Here is a 22,574-nt window from a genome sequence, read left to right on the forward strand (position 1 = left end):
ATGATATCTGGACTGAAAACAAAACCCCCTGAGCAGATACTGAAAGAACTGGGCATGTTTAGCCTTCAGAAGAGCATTCTTCAAGTACCTGAAAGATTGTCACACAGATGAGGGCCAGGATCTCTTGTCAATCATCCCAGGAAGCCAGATTTTGGCTGAACATCAGGAAAAACATCCTAACTGTTAGGGCAGTACAACAATGGGACCAGTTACCTAGGCAGGTGGTAGGCTCTCCAACACTGGAGGCATTCAAGAGGCAGCTGGACAGCTAGCTGCTGGCTTTGCTTTAATTTAGTTTGCTGCATTGAGTAGGGGGTTGGACTCGATGGCCTTATAGGCCCCTTCCAATTCTACTATTCTATGATTCTATATTTCTAACCTCTTGGTGAAATTGGTTTACTTTTTCCCTTCCCTTCCCACCCACCCTCAACAACAACAAAGAATATCTGGGCAATCATCAATTGCATTCACACAGTTATCACTAAAGATGGAATAGTCATATGCATGCATGCTTGTATGCAGGATTATGATACCCAATAAAAATGTATACAATGTTGTAGTTGGTGCCTTTTTTGTGATGGCGCTCACCAGTACAGAGTACAGGCACCTCTTTTTTTGCTGCCAATGGCAGCTATTTTGTGCTGGCCCCCACAGCACTTTTATCATGCTATGTGTACTGTACCTTATTTTTTTACCACCACCCCCCAAAGAAAGCACCAGTTGTAGTATCTTGGTCTCTAGTCATTCTTTCATCCTGTTATATCCTGTTTTTATGTCCTTAAAGTAATATTTAATCATGTATCCAATAGGATATTTTATTAGAATAATTCTTTGATTTCCGTTAATTAGACGGAATGTAGAAATATTTTTGAAATGCAATATTTTCTTGATATTGTGAAGCTTGCCTGGAGATTGGTAGCTTGCAGATCTCACTGTCTTCATAGGCAGCTGTGACAGATTTGCTCTGTTTAGGGTAGAAGTCTGAGTGTGCTGTCTATGTAGCAGGCTGTGAGCCTGGCAGTTAACCTGCACCTTAGCTTTCCTTGAAACAAATGCCATGTCAAAGGGAAGAGAGTTAGCCCCCCCCCCTCGTATTAGCACACAGGAAATTTAGGATTCGAGAGAAAGTGTTCAGACAAGTAAGATCAGTTAAACGAATGGCCTTTAGTTATAAAACTATTTAAACATTCCATAAGAATAAAAGTTAATCAGCATAGAATCAAAATAAAAGCAAGTTAAGGCTTTACATATCTTAAAGCATAACATCTAAAATCCTCATATATTGCATAGATATAACACACTGCTGATGCAACCTATCTGATTCAGAGGTGAGGTACCTTGCTTAGTTACCTGGATCTTACTAGGCTGTCTGGAGATGCAAGCATGAGTGAGCCTCTCCTAGGGGAAGACTTATTTTATACTAAAATGCAGAAATATTATGCTAAATGTTCCTTTTAAGATTATAATTTTATGAAACATTCATAGCTTAATTGTCAGAAAAAATTAACTATTTTAAAATATAGCAAGATGGTACATTCCTCAATATATCTGAATACATGAAATACAATAAATTTCAGCTACAGAATAACATACTAAATCTCTTAGATATAGGACAATATCTGGTATGCATCTGAACATTGGATGTTTTTCAATGTTTATACTAACAATTGTCTGACTAAGTGAAACCACTTAATAATTTATGATATAGATAATTAATGGCCTTTATGATCAGTGTGATTTAATTGCTCCTAAATCATGGTAGTCATTCTGAAATTTTATGTCTTGAACATCAGCTTGAAGTTTATGGTTTTACGGCTAGAGATGTTTTAGTGTGGCACCAAAGGTGTTCTGGTTTTTATCAGATCCCATGATGGTGGGCCCATCAGGAATAGACAAAGGGATGACTATTCCGTGTGTATTAGATTTAATTGTGCCCCATTTGGTTGAGGGATCTTACAAGGCTATCTGGGGAATTACGAATATGAATATTAGCTCTGAATCCTCCATTGTCTCTGGATCCAGCTAGGTTAGAAGTGGGAATATATGTACCAGTCACGTTCCATACCTGGAAATGGAAGCACCTTTGTTGCTCACCTAGGCTGCATACACACCATATATTTAAAGCACATTAAAAACACACAACTTTCTCCAAATAATCCTGCTAACTGTAGTTTGTTAAGAGTGCTTGGAATTATTGCTCTGTGAGGGTAAGCTACAGTTCCCAAGATTCTTGGGGGGGAAGTCATGTTTTTCAAATGTACTACGTGTACACAACCCTCATTACATTTTACACAATTGTTGTTTTCAGCTTTACATACATAAATCACAGGTGATATTTCAACAGGAGAACCACCTCTTTTTTAACACCTACAGGCACCTGAAAGCAACTGTACTTTCCTTTTGGACTATGAGAGGCTATCCAATCTTATTTCATCCTATCTCCTGTGGCTTTTTCCCCTCAGCTGCTTAACTGGAGCCAACTAAATAAACACAAACAGAGCAGCAACGAAAGAGCTGGCCCAGTATCAATATTTTCCCAACACCCAAAGAAACTGCAACCCTCAATAAACTAGCTGCCCAGTCCTAGCAAAGTTTAGTCAGAAGTTATTTCAATGGGACTTGGTTCTAAATAAAATATGTTTTGGATTTCAGCCTAGAGTGAGTTTTTTTAAGCAGTAGCTTGGTTCATCAGTTTCATTGAGAACTAAACACTATCAGCATGTCTCTGAATACCAGCTGCAGGAACTGCAAGTGGAAAGGGTGCTGTTGCACTCAGGCCCTGCTTGCAGGCTTCCCTTAGGTATCTGGTTAGCCAAATGATGGACTAAATTGGCCTTTCGCCTGATCTAGCGGGGGTCTTCTTAGGTTTAACAGGTGGATCCCACAAATATTTATCTGGACATTGTTGTTATGTGCCTTCAAGTCGATTACGACTTATGGCAACACTATGAATAAGTGACCTCCAAGAGCATCTGTCATGAACCATCCTGTTCAGATCTTGTAAGTTCAGGTCTGTGGCTTCCTTTATGGAATCAATCCATCTCTTGTTTGGCCTTCGTCTTTTTCTGCTCCCTGCTGTTTTCCCCAGCATTATTGTCTTTTCTAGTGAATCATGTCTTCTTCTGCCCAGTAAGTGTACACAGAATCACAGCATGTATTAAAAAGGAATTATTTTTATACCATCAACACTTTCAGCAGACACTTTTGTCCAATAATATGAGACCACTTTTAGTGTAGATTTTAAAGATTTAACATCTTGGGTTAATCTGGTTGTTCTCCACATCCCCAAATACAGGGCTGAGGAATCGTTTTGCATAATTATGCCTTAATTTAATATACAGTCTTTAGACTAAAAAAAGGTTTTAAAAAATAAAAAAGTGAAGAAAGTGTGCCAGTTCTTGTTTTGAACAGCCCCCGATTAACACAAGCTTGGAAGCAACCTAATTAAACAATTTTGTGCTCACACAATCAGACTTCTCCCACGCCTCATCAAAAGCTTTCAAAAATGTAAATCAGCAAAATCCCAGGGAATAGTTCCTTGGCTTTGGGGTAGAGGTGAACAAGTGCCAGTTTAGCAACGTAAAGGAAAGAAATGACGTGAGGGTTTCAATCTGAAGCATTAACATGTTTTAGCTTGTGGCTGGGAACCTCCAGAGGTTCCGTTCAGAGAAGTTCAGATTCTTATCCTAATCTCAAAAGCTACTCCATTACTTTCCTTCACCTCATCCTGTAGTAGGAAGCTTTGAAGGGAACTCAATTACCTTTCTTACCCAGTGGAACCTGCAGGGTGATTTTAGAAATGGCCTTCATGGTTCTTTGGAAGAGTAAACTGGTCCTTCAATCACCTGCGTTTTCTCACTGTATCCCTCATGGCCTTCCCATCCAAAGACTATCATTCAGAGAATGGAGACTATCAGGAAGAAGGGGGGTTTTTTTGCAGCAGGGGGCTATAAATAAAGGGCATGAGCCTTGGGTTAGCACACTTCCTCATCCCTTCATGTGCTCCTATAGCTTCCTATAATTCCTGGTTCTTAGCAAAGCATAGTTTATGCAAACCATTGTTTTCCTGCAAACCAGAACTAGGAATCACAATCAAACCATGGGTGTTTTTTTAAAAAAAACAACAACATTCTGAACTATGCAAAAAATTGTTTGTCCACTGTAGACAAAATGTGGTTGCATGATAGTAAGGAGAAACTCAAATATGAATATTTATTTATTTATTACATTTATATACCGCCCCATAGCTGAAGCTCTCTAGGCGGTTTACAGCAGTTAAAAACAATAAAAACAAATATACAAATTTTAAAACACAAAAAACAATTTAAAAACACATTTTTTAAAAAAGTAAAAACAATTTAAAAACACATGCTAAAATGTCTGAGAGAAGAGGAAAGTCTTTACCTGGAGCCAAAAAGATAACAGTATTGGTGCCATGCGCACCTCGTCAGGGAGATCATTCCATAATTTGGGAGCCGCCACTGAGGCCATCTCCCTTGTTGCCAGCCTCCCAGCTTCCCTCCGAGTAGGCACCAGGAGGAGGGCCTTAGACATTGAGTATAGTGTATGGATGGGTTCATGTCGGGAGAGGTGGTCCATCAGGTATTGTGGTCCTAAGCTGTGTAAGGCTTTATAGGTTAAAACCAGCACCATAAATCGAGCTCAGAAACATACAGGTAGATAATGCAAGCATGCCAGAATTGGTTTTATGTGTTCGAACCGTCTGGTCCCTGTTACCAATCTGGCCATTGCATTTTGCACAAGCTGCAGCTTCCAAACTGTCTTCAAAGGCAGCCCCACATAGAGTGCATTGCAGTAATCTAGCTTGGAGGTTACCAGAGCATGGACAACTAAAGCCAGGTTATCCCTGTCCAGATAGGGGCATAGCTTTGCCACCAACTGAAGTTGGTAAAAGGCATTCCATGCCACCGAGGCTACCTGAGCCTCAAGTGACAGAGATGGTTCTAGGAGAACCCCTAAGCTACAAACCTGCTCCTTCAAGGGGAGTGCAACCCCATCCAGGACAGGTTGGACATCCATCATCCAGTCAGAAGAACCACCCACTAGCAGCATCTCAGTCTTGTCTGGATTGAGCCTCAGTTAGCCTTCACCCAGTCCATTGTCACAGCCAGGCACCGGTTTAACACATTGACAGCCTCACCTGAAGAAGATGAAAAGGAGAAACAGAGCTGCATGTCAACAGCATACTGATGGCAACGCACTCCAAAGCTCCGGATGACCGCACCCAATGGTTTCATGTAAATGTTGAACAGCATAGGGGACAGAACTGACCCCTGTGGAACCCCATACTGGAGAGTCCAGGGTCCCTCCCACTCCGAACTCAGCCAGTCTTCCCAGAAGGATACCATGGTCAATGGTATCAAAAGCCACTGAGAGGTCAAGGGGAATTAACAGAGTCACACTCCCCCTGTCTCTCTCCCAACAGAGGTCATCATACAGGACGACCAAGGCTGTTTCCATGCCAAAACCAGGCCTGAAACCCGACTGAAATGGTTCCAGATAATCGGTCTCATCCAAGAGTGTCTGGAGCTGGCCTGCCACCACTTGTTCAAGGACCTTGCCCAGGAATGGAACATTTGCTACCGGCCTGCAGTTATTAGGATTTTCTGGCTCCAGGGAGGGTCTCTTCAGGAGTGGACTCACTACCGCCTCTTTCAGGCAGCCAGGGACCACCCCCACTCGCAGAGAGGCATTAATCACTTCCCTGGCCCAGCCAGCTGTTCCATCCCTGCTAGTTTTTATTAGTCAAGAAGGGCAAGGATCCAGGACAGAAGTGGTTGCACGAACCTGTCCAAGCTCCTTGTCAACGTCCTCAAGCTGTACCAACTGAAACTCATCCAAGAAAGTGAGACAAGGCTGTGCTCTGGATACCCCACTTGATTCACCTGCTATAACACTGGAGTCTAAGTTCTGGTGGATGCTAAAGATTTTATCCTGGAAGTGCCTAGCAAATGCATTACAGCGGGCCTCAGATGGTTCTACCATGTCCTTGGGGCTAGCATGTAATAGCCCTCGGACAATTCTGAAGAGCTCTGCTGGGCAACAGATTGATGATTTGATAGTGGCAGCAAATTGTTGTGGGTTTTTTGCTGCCCTCACTGTCCCTAAATACAGCTTGTCATAGGCACTTCCCAGTGTGTAACTGCATCCACCAGGATTTCTTCTTCATCTGCACTCAAGCCATCTCCTATATTGTTTCATCCATGTCCAGTTGCAAAAACCAAGTCTAGAGTATGCCCTGCTACCTGTGTTGGGCCAATGGCATGTTGGGACAGTCCCATGGTTGTCATGGAAACCATTAAATCCTGAGCTGCCCCGGATAAGGTGGCCTTGGCATGGATGCTGACATCCCCCAGAACCAACAGTCTGGGGGATCTCCGCAGTACATCCAAGACCCCCTCCATCAGCTCAGCTAGGGAGTATGTTGGGCAGCAGGGTGGGCGGTACACCAACGGAATCCCCAGTCCTGCTGACAACACAAGATGCAAACACTCCAGACCAGTAGTCATATGAATATGAAGGTATTGTGTTCCTGCCAAGACTGGACCTAGGGGGCCAGATTCCCCATCTATTGTACTTGTGAGGCAGGAGAGCTATCCAGCAAGCCAATTTTTAGGGGAATGTTTCTGAGAAAGCAGTAAAATGCAGAAGAAGACTTGAACTAAGTCACTGGTCTAAAGAGGGGTTATAGCAGTCAGGCTGCAACCAACAAATTTTTAATAGTCACAGTCAATTATTTATATATTGCATTTTCTATAAATACATCTGTACTCACTACTCAGTTCCATGATCCCGAGCACATATCAGTGTCACTTGTTTTCCCCAAGTAGGGCTTAGAGATGGGAGGCCTCAGGCTGTCAGATGTACACTGTGCCTTCTGAGCTAAACATTAATTCATAAAATTGGCTAGGATTACCTATTTCAGTAAATCAACAGTCTATAGCCACTCAATATTAGGTGATTGTGGTACATCCCATTAATTGAAATGCTCACACAGAATGAAGCCTGCATAATTTTATCTAATATTCTTGACTCAAACCCTAAATTCTATTGATTTCAGTAGTGTTTTATTCCAGGGAAGTGTGCAAAATCTTGTGATCAATTATATAATTGTGAATTTGAACTGACTTGGCTTGAGAATGTTCAGAAGGCATGTGTGAAGTTACTTGCTAAAGTAACTTCAGTTGTGTGCTACATAGCTATTCCATTACAAGTACCAGAAAAGAATCATTAGGTATCAAATATTATATACCTGCATTATCTTGTATAAATACAAAAAAGAGACAATTTCTCATGCATGTTGTCTTTATACAAATATGTGATGTTTAAAAATATTTTGTACAGTATTCCAGGTTTCATCTGGAGTGGAAAATGCATTGCTAAGCTATAAAAAACTTAAAATAGAGGTTTGTAGAGATATTGCTTATTGAATTTTTAACAGAGACAGTGTTACATCTCCCTAAGGTATACTGCTGGCAAAGCAAAATTCCTTCATGTTCTTCCATCAGTACAAATGACATCTATACATGAGCAGCATCTAGTGTGCAGTAAGAGGCTTTCTTCTCGAGTTATACTTGAATGTACTAGTCTAAGGGTCCCAAGTATAGTTCACAAAGAATACTGAATGGTTATAGCACTTTTGCTGAATAGGATTCCATCTCCTATTTTTGCCATTCTTTATGATAATGTTTGCATTGTGTCAGTGTTGTTTGATGCCCTTTTGTTACCTTCATAGCCACTGTGTCTTGGCTCCATTTTATACCTCCTTCTTTGCCCTCACTGCTGTCCCAATATGATTAGCAAGGGCAATGTGGTTTTGTTATGATGTCATGATGTTATCTCGGACCATTCTGTTATCACAAATGTCACACCTCTAAATGGCAATCCTGTGGGTCACTGTAGCCAATCAGATTACATGGCAGTGAGACCAAATGCAGCTCGGAGAGGGCAAAGGAGGAGGAAGAAACTGTTCCCCCCCACACACACATACACACAAACAAAGCAGTCTCAGGAAACAAAGGGGCACTGAAAAAAATCAGAAAGTTAATATTTTTCCTATAAATATTTTTCTTTGTTTTCCGCTCTATTTCCCCTCCCCCCAATTATTTAGCTGTGTATTTTTCCCCTTATTATTTAGGTATGTCAAATTTGTTAATTTTGGAGTAAATACAAAATTAAATAATATCTGATACAGCCTTCAATAGGTATAGAACAGCCTCTTCAAACCCTAGGGAGTTTGGGAGTTGAAGTCCAAAACATCTGGAGGGGACACCAGGTTTTAGAAAGCTGGTATACACAGTATACCTTGATCTTGCCGGTTTTACTTGTTACCTTCTTAATGTATCATTTTTAATACTGAAGATTTCTGGATGGCAAGCTTCTGGATATCAATAAAGAATTTCAGCCATACCTTGGGCAAGGAGGACGTATTTTGGAAATCCGCACTCCAGATGTGGTGGCCAATGTCAAAAAGCAGGCACAAGCTGTAGGCTACACAGAAGGGGCATTGCTGGCTCTGGCTGTCATCATCATCCTTTGCTGTATGCCTGCTATCTTAATAGTTATGGTCAGCTACAGACAGTAAGTATACTGCCTTCTTTTATTGTGGATTGCATAGTACTCAAAGATGAAAGTCCGTATAACAGCAGGCTTGGTGGCATGGTTCATATTTTTGGTCTTCTTTCCAGCGTACGCATTTGAGGAACCCTACCATTTTGATATCGTTTGTTTTCTTTGCAAAGCGAGGAAGCAAGTGTTTGAGAAAGCAGAAAGGCCTATTTCATATACAGATTTGTCTGTATAATCCTACGGATCTTAATCATTTTTTAAAAAGGTTTACTTAATGAGTTGACTATTTGGGTAATTAAATGAGACAAATAACACAGCAACATCAGGAATGCTTGACTGGACAGTTCTGCCAGTTGAAGGTTGCTACTTTTTTGTGGGTTTGTTCCATGGTACCAATGTATTTATTTATCTGAAGCATTTTTACCACAATGTGTAACATTTAAAGGTCCATGGACGGAGCCCCATCATGTGGGTACCTAACATGAAACTATCACATGACCAGAATATAGACAACTGTAGGAAAATATAAGCCATATATGTTGGAAAAGATTGGTGGAGGGGGCATTGCTAGGTATTTAAAGACTCAGCACATAGGACGGTGGAATGAATTTGCATAAATCTGCATATGTTTATATATGCAAATATAAGTCTGAGCAAATTAAGATGGCAGGTGGCTGAGGTCTCACCAGTACTGCACTTTCCAGCATGCCCAACAGCCCTATAAGCAACATTTTTTAAATGCTTTAAAAATTGGGTGAGAACAGGATATTTAGGGTCTAGCACAGGCATGTGGAACCTTTGGCCCTCCAGATGTTGCTGAACTGCAACTCCCTTCATCTCTGGCTATTGGCCATGCTTGCTGGGGCTGATGGGAGTTGTAATTCAGCAACATCTGGAGGGGCAAATGTTCCCCACCCTCTAACACAAAAGACCAAGGGTTCTACTCAATTAAGTTCTACTCAGAGTAGACCCACTGAAATTATTGCTCTTAAGTTGGTCATGTCTGTTAACATCAATGGGTCTACTTTGTGTAGGAATAGCATTGAATACCACCCCAGTGTTGAAGCCACCACATGACAACTCCTGGGAAGTGAGAATCAAAAGGTATCCTGGTTTGTCTGGCTGCCATGGCTTCCTCTGACCAAATACAACAGAGATTCCCAAACCCATCTGTGGACCACCAGTGGTCTATGAGTATCATTCAGGCGGTCTGCAGCATGTCTTCAATAAATATTCATATGGATTTTTAATCGTATTTTGATTGCTTCTTTTATTGTTATATTTTATTGTGCTACAATTTGAGTTCTGTGGCATGCAAATTGCAGTGCAATAAAATACAATACAAAATAAGAAATAAAAGAAGCAATCAAAATACAATTAAAAATCATACAGCATCTGGCACAGCGCATTGCAATTGCTACAACGGGCAGAAAAATCATTAAGTCGTCCGCCAAGACCGTCAGCAATTTTCAAGTGGACCGTGGGGGTAAAAGTTTGAGAACTCAGGTGCAGAGGGTCAGCTAGAAGAAGTGTTAGAGCTAGAATCCCATTTCCCGCCATCTGTAGCTTCTCAGCCCTACAGGAAGGCCTGGCTGCATGGAAGTGGTACACAGGAGAAACAGTATTGTAGCGATTCAGTTGACTCCAAACTCCACCATCTGCCCTCCTCACTAAGAATATTTACAGAACAGCTCAAAGCTCTATCCTTCTCAAAAGCAGAGGCCTGACTGTTGTCTCCATCTCACCATTTGAGGGTAAGGGCCATGGGTCAGAAGTGGAAGATATGCTTTGCAAATAAGGTTCTGGGTTTGTTCCCAAAACTTTAGAGGACTGCTGTAATCTAGGCTGAATAATACTGGAGTAAATGAGTCATGGGTTTCTATTCAGCATACATTGACTGACAATATGTACTCTGTCCAGACTCTTCCCTTCCCTCCCCCCACCCCTTCCATCTCATAATCCTTTCCTCACATACTTAGAAGGTCTCTTGCCTTCTGCTTTGGGCTGGTATGCTTCAAATGAACCTTAGTACTGTGATCCTGTTTTTTTTCAGTGAGCTGCCACATATATCAGTTTTCTGCACTAGTGTGTAAGCAAGGCAGGTTTTCCTCATCCATGTTTCCATTTACTTCCTTCCTGTGAGTTCTACAGTACCTAAAGTATCCTTGATGACACTTGAGATACTATAGATCTAAATGAAAGCTAAATTTGAGAGAACTCCTAAACCCTTGTGATTAAATAATAAGGAAATATGTCTATTTCCCTCTTCTTAAGGTTTTCTTATGCCTTCATCAACAAATATCAAAGCTGGCAAAATAACGGTTCAGGTTTGCTACTTAGTGCAAAGATTAAAGCCAAATTAACATGACTGTCATCATTGGTGTACATAAAATGGAAACATTAAGAATTGCTTTATGTTAAAAGTGTGTGTGTGTTGGTAGCTACATTTTTTCGATACTTTCCAGCCCACTGATCAGTTTAATATTCAATGAATTAATTTTTGTAGATCGTAAAAAAGAACAGCAAAGTTATATGAATTCTACACTGCTTATTTTCCAGTGTGAATTAGCCTTGTTATAGCACTGCTCAGTGCCTGCTTGTATGGCTCATAAATAATCCAAGAACTTATCACTGCTCATTTCTATTAAGTAACACCTCTGAAATTTCAGTATCGTGCACTGAAGAAGAAAGCATTATGAACCACAGGTTATCAATTAATCATAGGATGTGGCACATTCACAATGTACCCCAAAATATAGAACGGCCTTCAAAAAATCTTTATATTCCATGTATAATTTAAAATAGGAGGTAATTATAAAAGTTACTTCTTATTTGGTCTCTTAACATTTGAAAACACAACTCTAGTATTGATAGCTGTTTTAATTATTGGTTTTGTAGACAGTGCCTAGTTAATAATTGCTATTTTTCTTGGAAATCCCTTTGTGGGTTATTGTACAAAGATTACATAAATATAAGTAATAATTGACAACTGAAAAGCCAGTTATAAGGCATGATCCATCCCCTATGGAACTTGTCAGGGCTGTTTGGAACCCTTCCCTTGCTAGCCCTAAGCCAGTGCACCAAAGCCTTGGTAGAAAGTAAGCCAATCGATCATGCTATGGCCTGCTTTACACATAATAATAAGCTGAACTTTGGCTGCCATGACTGTGATCATGCTGGCTCCCAGAGAGGAGCTTCCAGCCACTTTGCTGTTGTCTGGTCGTTTTAGCTTAGCATGACTCAGCAGCTAAGCCAAGGTTTGGCTTAGCATGTCATTTGTACATAGTTAATCATTTTCCTCCTTAACCACGAGCTGTAGCCAACTCACATGTGACTGTTTTAAAGAAGAAAAAGAAGCTTGTTCTTTTCTTTACAATGGGACATTTATATGACAGCAATTTCTGCCTTAGAAGAGGCTTTCGCTGCTGTGTAAGAATGACTGGCGGTGATTCTTTTAAGATGGGGTTTTGCCATCTGTGGTTTTTATAAATATTTATAATAAAATAATAATTTGAATTGGTAGCCCTATCAGTGATGCTGTTTTAGTTAATTAAAAAGACTTTTAATTTATTCATTCAGGCTGCAATGCTATACACATTTACGTGGGAATAAATCGCAATAGGGCTTACTTCTGAGCAAACACATATAGGATTGCATGGTAAACTGGCTAATCGATTAATGTTTTAGCCCTAATACAATGGTACAATTAAGTTCAATGCCTTATGAAATTTATTAGAGTTCACAATTCTGATTTTTTTGATTAACTGAAACTCACTTTTTTCTCCTCTATTTTATCACTCTGCATAACAAAACAGATTTAAAGAGTAAGTATTTATTTTTGACCTTGTTTCAAATGCATTTGTATAAGAAAGTCAAAGATTGCTAAAAGTTTGCTTTGGACCATTTTGCAAGGAAAAGCAAAGTATACAAGAGGAATGCACTTAGTTCCTACTGTGTATATGTCTTGAAGTCTCAGATAAAAAGCACTAAAATTTAGAGCATTAGATGTGTGTTTCCACCATCTTAAATCTCCACCAAAGTCTACATTGTGATGGGAGGGTACACTCCCTGTGGGTTCCCTGACACTCCTGACCACCAAAATCAGCATTCACCTAGTGATGGTGTTCCTTGCGGTTATTGCAGGGCTGCGAGTTCTTTCTTCAGCCCAAGGGCCACATTCCCTTGTGGACAACTTTCTCTCAGCATTCCAAGGGTGGGTGGGGCCAGGGGAAATGTAGGTGGAGCAATGGACACAAGTCTTTCTTTGATATGCTACATTTCAACCGCACAAAAGTCAGATGGTTCCATACAGACCCTCTCCATCCTTAAACCAGGCAAGCAAGAGGCATTATCATTATTTAAGGACATATTCCAGCCGGGCAAAGGCATTTGAAGATACGGAGCAGGGTCAGTGGGGAATGTGGCCTGGAGGAGAGGGAGTGTGACCTACAGAAAGTCCCAAGGGCCAGATACAGAGGCCTGGAGGGCTGTCCCTAGACCTCAGGTTCCCCATCCCTTAGCTATTGGATGCTGAAAAGAAAAGTTATATTCAAATGCAGGTTTCCATGCACGGCTTTTAATGTCTACTGAAGTAAATCTATGGAAAGCAATACAGTTAAAGATTACATACATATGTCCAGATGTTAAAAGGGACAAGATAATTTCATGAATATTGCCTTTATAGTGTATAATAGAAGTTATCAAATTATGCATGTTATGTTGTGCTGCATGGTGTGTTTGTGTGCATAAAGCAAGTACACTTTATTATGAACTGCTGAGTCTTGAACATGGCTAGGGATGAGAGGGGGATGAACAGTCTGATAGCATAATCGCATTAAGAGCAAATCCCAGCGTATTTTCCTAACGCAGGCTAATCAATACATGGATTGTTAAGTCAGCAGTACACACTGAGATAAGCCAGTTGTATCTGCTCTGTAACACAAATGTATCATTTCTCAAAGCAAAGTTACTTGGAAATTAAGCTCCACTGAAAATAGTGGGATATACTTCACTTGCGTGTTTAGGTATCTCAGGTGTTAATTTCAGAGTGAGAGTCTATATTTCAGCCCTTCCAGAATTCTCTCTATAGGATATTTCATTGTAACAGAAATAAAATTGAACAAGGAACTAGATTTTCTTCTGCTGTGTGATTTATTCAAATCCTCTTATTATTGTTGTAACCAATTATGAGGTGAAAAACAGCAATAAATATCCCTTACGTGGCCATTGGGTCACTCTCCATTTCTTTTCCATGTGATTCACCAAAGGAGACAAGCTGAATGTGCAAAGACAGCTCGAATCCAGATGGCCTTACCAGCTGGTAAACCAACAAGCACTCCCGCCAATAATCTCTACGAAGAACTTGGTGACAGCACCATGTAAGTCCTCAGTGAAGTGTGTCATTTAAAATACTAGTAATTCAAGGTATCATTCTGATACTTCAGAGTTTACAGTTGATACTCCTGTGTAAATTCAAGTCTTTTCTCTTCAAGAAGAGAGGATAATTAACAAGCTATAAATAGTCTCCTAAACATTAAGGGTATGCTGTACAGCAGCAGGGGTGGGGAACAGTTTCAGTCTGAGAACCACATTCTTTCATGGGCAATCTTCTTCCCATACTAATGGTGGGTGGGCTCAGAGGCAACAGTGGTCAGAGCAGCTCTTACTTTTGTACAGTAGGGGACATCCTAGCGATGCAAACAACCGGTTTCTACATCCACAGTTTTCTCCATCCAGGCAAACAAGGGGTATTATCTAGGGCTGTGCACAGCCCTCCCAATCCGCCCCATAGCCCTGATCTCAGCCAAATATGGAGCACAACCCTAGTATTATTGCAGTTCAAGGGCACATTTGAACAATAAGGTGGTAGGGAGAGATAGAGTTGAGTGTCATCAGAATATTGATGCCATTGTACTACAAATCTCTGGATGACCTCTCCCAGCGGTTTCATATAAATATTAAAGAGTATGGGAGACAGAATGGAACCCTGTGGTACCCCTTAGGCCAACAGCCAGGGGGTCGAGCAGTAGTCTCCCAGCACCACTTTCTGGGTCCTGTCCAACAAGTAGGACTGGAGCCTCCACAAAACAGTGCCTCCCAATCCCATCCCAGCTAGATAGCCCAGAACAATACCATGGTTGATCATACTGAAGGCCACCGAAAGGTCCAGCAGCACCAACAGGGATGCACTGCCCCCTGTCTGATGCCCGGTGTAGGTAATCAAACAGGACAACCAAGGCAGTCTCTGTCCCATAACCAGGCCTGAAGCCTGATTGAAAAGGGTCTAGATAGTCTGATTCATCCAGGAAAACTTTGAGCTGAGCAGCCACTACCTTCTCAATCACCTTGTCCAAAAAGGAGATTAGAGACTGAGCGGAAGTTGTTAAGATCTGCAGGGTCTAATGAAGGCTTCTTTAACAAAGGTCTTATCACAGCCTCCTTCAACAATGTTGGCATAGAACCTTCCCTTAAGGAGATGTTAATTAAATATGCCAACCAGTCAACCACTTCCACTCGGGCAGAGTTGATTAACCAGGATGCGCAAGGGTCAAGAGAACAAGTAGTGGCCCTCGATTCTCCCAGAATCCTGTCCACATCCTCAGGCTTTACAAGCTGAAAGGTATCCATAGAAGAATGACCAGAGGAAGCCTCAGGGACATCTACCACAACTGTAGTTAATGAGGAGTCCAAGTCAGTCCGAATGCGAGCAATTTTATCTGCAAAGTGTCTCTCAAACATGTCACAATGAACGACTGAGGGCTCAGAGTCTAATATTCGGCCAGAGCCCAAAAGACCCCATGCCACCCAGAAAAGCATCACCGGACAACGTTGAGCAGACGCAGTGGTGGCAGAGAAGTTAATTTTCTTTGCTGCCATCATTGCCACATGATAGGCTCAAAAATGAGCTCTAGCCTGTGTTCAGTCAGAGTTGGGTATAGTGGCCTCCATATGTGATGCAAGTGGACTCTAGCCTAGGGTATGCAGAGCTGCCAACATCTCACCACCAGGGACATATCAAACATGTAAGCCTTCCTTCCTACCGCACAATGGCTTGTTGCATGCCATGCCTTCACAATATCACTTGCTGCTGCCGCACCTTTCAGAAGGATCTGCAGCTTTTCAGGTCTGGACAGGTTGGGGAGAGCCAAGCTATGGTGGGATGAGAGATTGCCCAGGCAGACCCTGTGCCAGGAAGTGGGTGTTGCACTACTTACCAGGAGTCACCACATCCTGAGAACTGGAATGGGAGACTGATAGCAAATGGGTTTGTGGATCCTAGCACTCCTCACTGGTCACTGTATCCAAACTAATCACTACATGCCAGTCTATCTAACTTCCCATCAGGACCCGGTAAAGTTCTACTCTAGGCATTGGGTGCTGTCAGCCCAGGAGGCAGAGATGGATGTATAGTCAGAGCCAAGCCAAATTCTGGGGAAGGCAGCTCAGGATCTGATAGAGCAAAGGCAGTGATGTCAAGTCAAGTCCAGTTCAGAGAAGAAAGCAAGGCATGGCATGGCATGGCATCTGGATTCTGCACTGCTACTTTTGCTGACATGTTACTTGGACTAGGGGTTTGGTTCTGATGTCAGGGTTTTATGGGACATGGTCAGTCTGGGTTGGCATGTGGAGTCGGCTGTAAGGGATATTTAAGCAGGCTGGTGGTAGTACATCTTAGAGATTGCATTCTCGAAACACAAAACTTAGAATGTCTATCTTGCTCAGGAATTAGTGTACTAGGGATGCAGAAGGCGAGATCCTGGCTGTTTGCTCCCAGTGTCTTACACTGCCTTTCATTACTTGAGATGTGTCCCCAGCTGTATAAGGATGTGATGCCGTCCACTAGCAGCACAGCATAGGAAGCTTTTTCTTTCTTATAAGTTGGGTTTGCAGCTATACATCAGCACTTCCTCGCACACACACATACACACACACACACACACACCTGGCAGAAGTTTTGTATAGTGCTGAACAAAAATTGAAGGAAGGTATGACTAGCAAATATAGTGTCTGGGTACATTTATGTAAAGTGCATGTGTATAAATTAATCTGATTGATTGTTGTTCTATTTCAAGAGTGTGTATGTGTGTTGTTAGCTTCTGCAGGCAATTGTGAAGAAAGGCTATCGTCACTATAGATTCACTTGACTTGACCAAAGAAAGCCATTGCTCCTTTCCATTCCTTGTTTAATCCTGTAAAAATGCAAAATTCCAGTAACGAGAGGGAGACAGTTTCAAGAGAGACAACAAAGTTGTCATAGGGGGTGAGGAATACTGTATACATGTACAGAAGTCCTAATGTCCAGACATAGATTGGGTATTGGCCACAGTCCCAAGAGTCTGTGCAAGCAGTTTGGAACATGCACTGGATTGTTCCCTTTATCCAGCCCGGCACTTTATACTGCTTTTGGGACTTCTTTCAGAAGACCTACTGTGCACAGAGAAGTCACTGAGAGACTTTATGGATTTAAGGACACTGTGCTTTGTTAATTGTGTTTTATCTTTAATGAAATTGTTTTCGTAAAACAACATCTTGCATCATTTTAATAATTTCTTCAATATGAAATTGAAGTATCAGTGCTTCTGTGATCTCTCCAAATGTAAGTAATAGGTGCTTTGAAGAAGACATCTCTTTCTAATTACTTTTCTGATTTCCCCGTATCACTCGTTCTACTTTCAAGTCTTGTTTTCTCATTGAATTTACTCATGATGTACATGACTAACATTTCAAAATATGTTTTGTTTTGATTTTATCTTGTTTTTTCCTTTTTATCTCTGTCTTTGGATATGTAGGCATCAGTAAGTAAACTCACACCATTGTGTGTAATGTAGCAGATGGAAACAGTAGTGGAGGGTTGTAGAGTTGTAATGATTTTCTAGTAGTCTGTCAGTAGTGTAGCATCTAGAAGACATTTATCTTCCAAATCATTCAATTTACTACTTTCCAAAGGGAAGTAGGGATAAGGGGCTAAAAATACTGTCATTGCACTGTGTATGGACACCAGTAATTTCTGGCAGATTCTATTCCCTGCAACTTGTTTCCATTGTTGGCACTTCTAAAACAGAGAGGCTGCAGCCTGAAAATTTGTATTCACTGGAAGGCTCATTAACTCCAGTGAGACTGATCACAGTTAACTAGCTCAAGCTTTGTAGTAATCAAATCACCAAAGTGCAGCCTTTTCAGTTTATCATGTCTGCAGTTAGACTATGCAAAAAAAGGTCTCATTAACAGCAAGCATAGAGAATAACTACCAATCACTGCTCCTACAAATGCTTTAGAAATGAAATGTGTAGGTCGTGCACAGAAATACTGCTGAGCTGACTCGCTTGAACACAATTTTCAATTGGTCTCACAGGCAGACCACATGGTGCAACTGCCATGGGGGGGTGCTACTGAAGGGGCCCTTTCTGTAGTGACACATCCCACTACAGCCCCACTAGGTAGTTGCCATATCTGTAGATGCCTTCTCTTGAACCCACTAGGAATATGGAGTACAGATGCACAATGTGTTGGTTTTAAACCATCTGGTGAGTACTTCTAGATGTTTGAGCTAGAAAATGAATGTTTTAGGGACCATAAGGAGTGGTCTAGCTCATTTTGAACCTAAACATCCCACTCAAGATCCTTATGTGTGCACTAATGTACCCAAAGTCTCTGTTCATTCCAATGCAAGCGGCAGCTCTCAACATGAAGCTGCCCCCTCCACTCAAATGAATAGTAAAGCCTTGGCTGTGGCTGACTCCATATGTAGCTCAGATCCCCTAAAATAAATCAGTGGATTGGGGTGATAGTAAAATTCCTTATTGCTTCTTCGGCACTTTGTATGTGCCCACACAATCCACATTTGAATAATATTTTATTTCTTTGGTGCTATTTCATCCTTATTCTGATGCATAAGCTTGAGTAAACACATTATATGCATGGACCTAGTTACTATGTGAACGCAAATAGATCTCATTGAACACCTCGTTGTCATTTTTTTTTTTTTTTAGTTTTTAGGAGAAAGTAGGAATACTAATTTTTGTCAGGCACTTGTTTATATAAAAAATTCATTTAGATTAAAGTTTACCTTATTTATCTTCTTTTTAGGTCTCTTTCCCTTGGTAAAGAAGTAAATCACTTCCCAAGTGTCTTGCCTTTTTAGTTTAATTGCATATAGATTAATTACATATAGATCTAGATTTCTAGATAACCTTAGAAGGCTTTAATTGTTATTGCCTTTTGTTCAGTGCATTCAGATTATATTTTCTCATGAGAATCAATGTCCATGCATGCTTCTTTACCTGTGATTATCTTCTTTTCTTTCAAGTCTTTTTCTTTTCTACCATTTTCAACAAAGTAGGGGGGGGAATCAGTCTTAGAAGAAGGAGACCGCCAGAGAGCGATAAGCAACTTTGCCTCTCGTGCAATTGAGGCCCACAAGCAGTCTAATATTAATGGAACATTGAATAATAACCTTCCAAAATCTGCAAGTAATGTCACATTTTTATCTGATGAGAACCCATTAACAACTCAGAACCCTCTGTACATGGAGGGCTCAGTCCAGGATTCCACTTATTCTGGGTTCCTGCAAGAATGAAAAGATTTTCGGCGGGCCTTTTCTCCTCGGAGGCTAGCCTTGAAAAACTTTCTGTTGGGATGCCCTTTGAGAGGTGTACATCGGGCATGGACTCTGCCAACCCGTCTTACCAGAAGACATGTGTCCAGTACTTTGAATAGGGCAGTCTTATGGATCCAGTTCAGTGGGAGCAGGAGAGAATCAGAGCAGAGAATGAAAGGGCTGAAATCCAGCACAGCAGAGCTGATATTAGCAGTCCAATTTTCAAAAAGATAATTGGCACAAAGATATCAGTCAAAGACAAAGCAAGGCAGTTTGAACAGCAGGCTCTGCAAGAAATGAAACAAGTGAAATCCCAAGATCTGAAATGTTTGCGTTCACCAACACACAGCAGCTACACCCAAGACAGAGAGAGCTCATTAGAGTTGACTACCGAAAATCTCCTTCCATCTCCAGACCATCCCCCACCTTCTTTTTCCAACCTCATACCTCGTTCTGAGGTGGCTGAACTCAATACATCTATAGTACCTTCTGTAATCATCACTCATCATGAGTCTCCTGAACAGTTGTCCCCTCCACCAAGTCACAAGCCCATTCCTCCTTCCTTTAAGATCAAAATTCCAACTCACCAAAATCTTGTCACCTCTCAACCAAAAGCTGAAGTAAAGGAAATCATTCCAGATCCACCCCAAAGCCCTCCTCCCCCACCACCTTCCCCGTCTCCACTGCCGCCAACTCCTCCCCCCTTGCCACCTCCATTTCCTAACCCTCCTCCCAGACTTTTTTTGTCATCTTCCTCATCTACTCTAAGCCCCCAGCTCCTGTCCACTGCAAAACATACTAAGTCACCCTCCAAAGAAGAAGTGATGTCACCACAGGCTTGCATGCCTGAGCCACCTGCCCCTCCTCACCAGGAGCTAAAGGGGATTCTTAAAAATATCCAGAACTTTGCAGATATTGAAAAATCAGTGGCCAATATGTATAGCCAAATAGACAAAAAAACACATTCTACCTAAACATATAGCCAAGCTGAAGGTGATGGCAACACCGGAACTACCAAGTACTGAAACTGCGGCTGAGGCTGAGCACAGCCAACAGAATGGAAACTTCAGCTGCATAGTGGAGGAACTTGAAAAACGATTTCCATCCCAGTCCACTGCATTATGACAAGCTCTGTGTACATTGTCTAATGTATGTCCTGGTTCCATTGCAAAACACCTCGCCCGTATACCTCATGGGTTCCAGAGCCCATCTGCTTTGTCATCATCACCGAGAGTTTCTGCTCTTCCATTTTCTTCCTCACCTTGCAGCCTGCAAATCCTTCATCACATCCTTCTTCAGCTGGTCCAGTTTATTTGATTTTGTGATGTTTGATTATTTCCATAAAGGAGCGCTAGAGTCAATTACTTTTTTTTTTAAGTACTGCTTTTATTTCTTAGTATGCTGTGAAATATTTCATGAGGCAAACCGGACATTCCAAAATTAAAATCAATGTACTGGAGGCACATGTTAGCACAGCTGTAATGCAAAGTGTTTTTTGTTGGGGGTTGGGGGTTGGTTGGCATCATTTTGTCAAAAGTGTTTGTATCAAGAAGCAAAGCAACTATCCTGCAGTGCAAAAAGGAAATGTGGCATTTTATTGCTTTCACATAAAAGTGTTCGCCAGGGGACAGGTCTTAACTTTTCACTGTAAAATATTGGCTGTCACTGGAAAGCAAATGATAGGAGGCAAAACAGACTCAGCAAAAGAAGAAAGAAAAGCTGAAGTTATTACAATAATGTATCATCTTGTTCTGTAGATTGGAGAGCTTTGTGCCATGGAGGCAGGCATGCAACTTTGAAAAAGGTTCTCCTATTTGTCATTCAACCTTTTTTTCCTTCTTTCTGTTATCCGCAGCATGCCTTTCATTACTTTTTTACATACTGACGCTGCATATTCTGAGACTTCACTTTTGTAATTTAGTCTGTGTAAAAAGCATTTGTTTTACAAAAAAACACCTTCCTATTAAAATAAAGTGTTTCTCCATTCTGCATGCAACATGCTCAACTTACTTTGTTCGGAGAATTTTCTTTTCATTCCATCAAATCTAATAAAGCAATTTGAATCATTATCACAAAAAGAGGATTTTTTTACGTTTGTGTCATTTTGTTCTGGTAGATTTTGCAATAGTTTGGCTTGCAGTACTTCAAATGAAACATACTTATTACATTTTGATTGTATTAAATTGGCTAGCTGGCCCTTTATGGTAGGTAAGAGAAAAGGAGTTTGGCTAAAGGCCAAAGTAGGTGAGATGTTGGAGATCTGTGATCATATCTCTGTCATTCTTTGGTTAAAAGTGGCAGAGGGGGAGAAGATTTGGATCAGGGAAATAGCTCTGGGGGAGGAGAATTGAACATTTTCCCTCAGCTGCTTTTAGCCACAGAGGAAGAAAAGAGAGAGAGATTCATATTGTGCCAGACTTGCTTGCAGGGACAAGCAGACTTCAGAAGTAGTATCTTCTTTTTCTCTCTCTTTTTACTAAAATGCAGAGGTCCACCAATCAGAGCCAGGTGTAAAATAATAAATAGTAGTGGGAGGGACAACACGCTCTTAGAATTATACCTCTGATCACATGCACAGTCTAGGAACGTGTTCTCCACACCAGAATTGAACTCATAGTCCTGTCATACACAAAATTCACTCCTGGTTTTCCCACTAAGCTTTCTTCATCTCAGTAGCCTAATTTTAAGAAGACAGAGAAGGGAACATTTCTTTTATTGCTGATGCTCGTAAACAAATAAGAATCAGAAATCCTTGGTGTTCTATTGCAAATCATCCAGAAATCTGCCAGTAGAGACCAATCTACCTTCTGATCATCTAGGGCTTAGGAAACAGGATGATTTCCACTGGAGAAATGGTTTAGCCACCTCCCGCAGGTCTATAATACCATTACAAAAGAACCAGAGAGAGAGAGAGAGAGAGAGAAATATTGGGAGATGTGATCACAGATCTTTGTTTGTTGCATCTGGTCTGGCCCTAAAAGATGTGAGTTCAGCTCACCACATCTTTCCTCCTGTTCCTTCAAATCAAATATCTATGCTAAAACCAGAATTTAAGAGGAAAGTGTTAATGAACAGTGCCAAAAACATATATGCAGAGAGAACTTTAAAAGCTTAGAACCAGTTTGTTGGGCTAATATCAGACATGCACAGACAAGTCATTAGAAGGGTACTTTAGTTAAAGGTCTAAAAAGTCTGCCTTTTTATCCAGCAGCTCTTGGGACAAGTATGGATGACTCAATCAAAAATTGATGAAGGTAGTTTCTATTTTGTCCCAGAGCCAAGCTCTGTGAACTTCATCACTTGAGTTCTGCTGACACATTAGAAATGTTCTGTGCTTAATAAAGTCTCCTATTCAAAGAGGAGTTGATTTCAAGTCCAGCTTATGCCA

The 22,574-nt window shown here is 41.1% G+C and overlaps 1 protein-coding gene across 7 annotated transcripts in view; it reads left to right on the top strand.

The window, feature by feature from the left end:
- PCDH15 (protocadherin related 15) overlaps positions 1-22,574 on the top strand; it is a 605,264-nt gene that overhangs the window by 550,735 nt on the left and 31,955 nt on the right. For 5 of the 7 annotated variants that reach the window (XM_061635350.1, XM_061635351.1, XM_061635352.1 and 2 more), the window contains 2 exons: positions 8,383-8,601; positions 13,857-13,967. The exons of 1 other annotated variant lie outside the window; for it this stretch is intronic. In XM_061635350.1, coding sequence (XP_061491334.1) covers positions 8,383-8,601; positions 13,857-13,967 — 330 coding nt within the window. Of the gene's footprint in view, positions 1-8,382; positions 8,602-13,856; positions 13,968-18,925; positions 18,963-22,574 lie in introns of those variants that run through there. One more of the 7 variants, XM_061635355.1, reaches the window with a different exon arrangement.

Source organism: Rhineura floridana, chromosome 7, assembly GCF_030035675.1.
Source record: "Rhineura floridana isolate rRhiFlo1 chromosome 7, rRhiFlo1.hap2, whole genome shotgun sequence".
Taxonomy (NCBI): domain Eukaryota; kingdom Metazoa; phylum Chordata; class Lepidosauria; order Squamata; family Rhineuridae; genus Rhineura; species Rhineura floridana.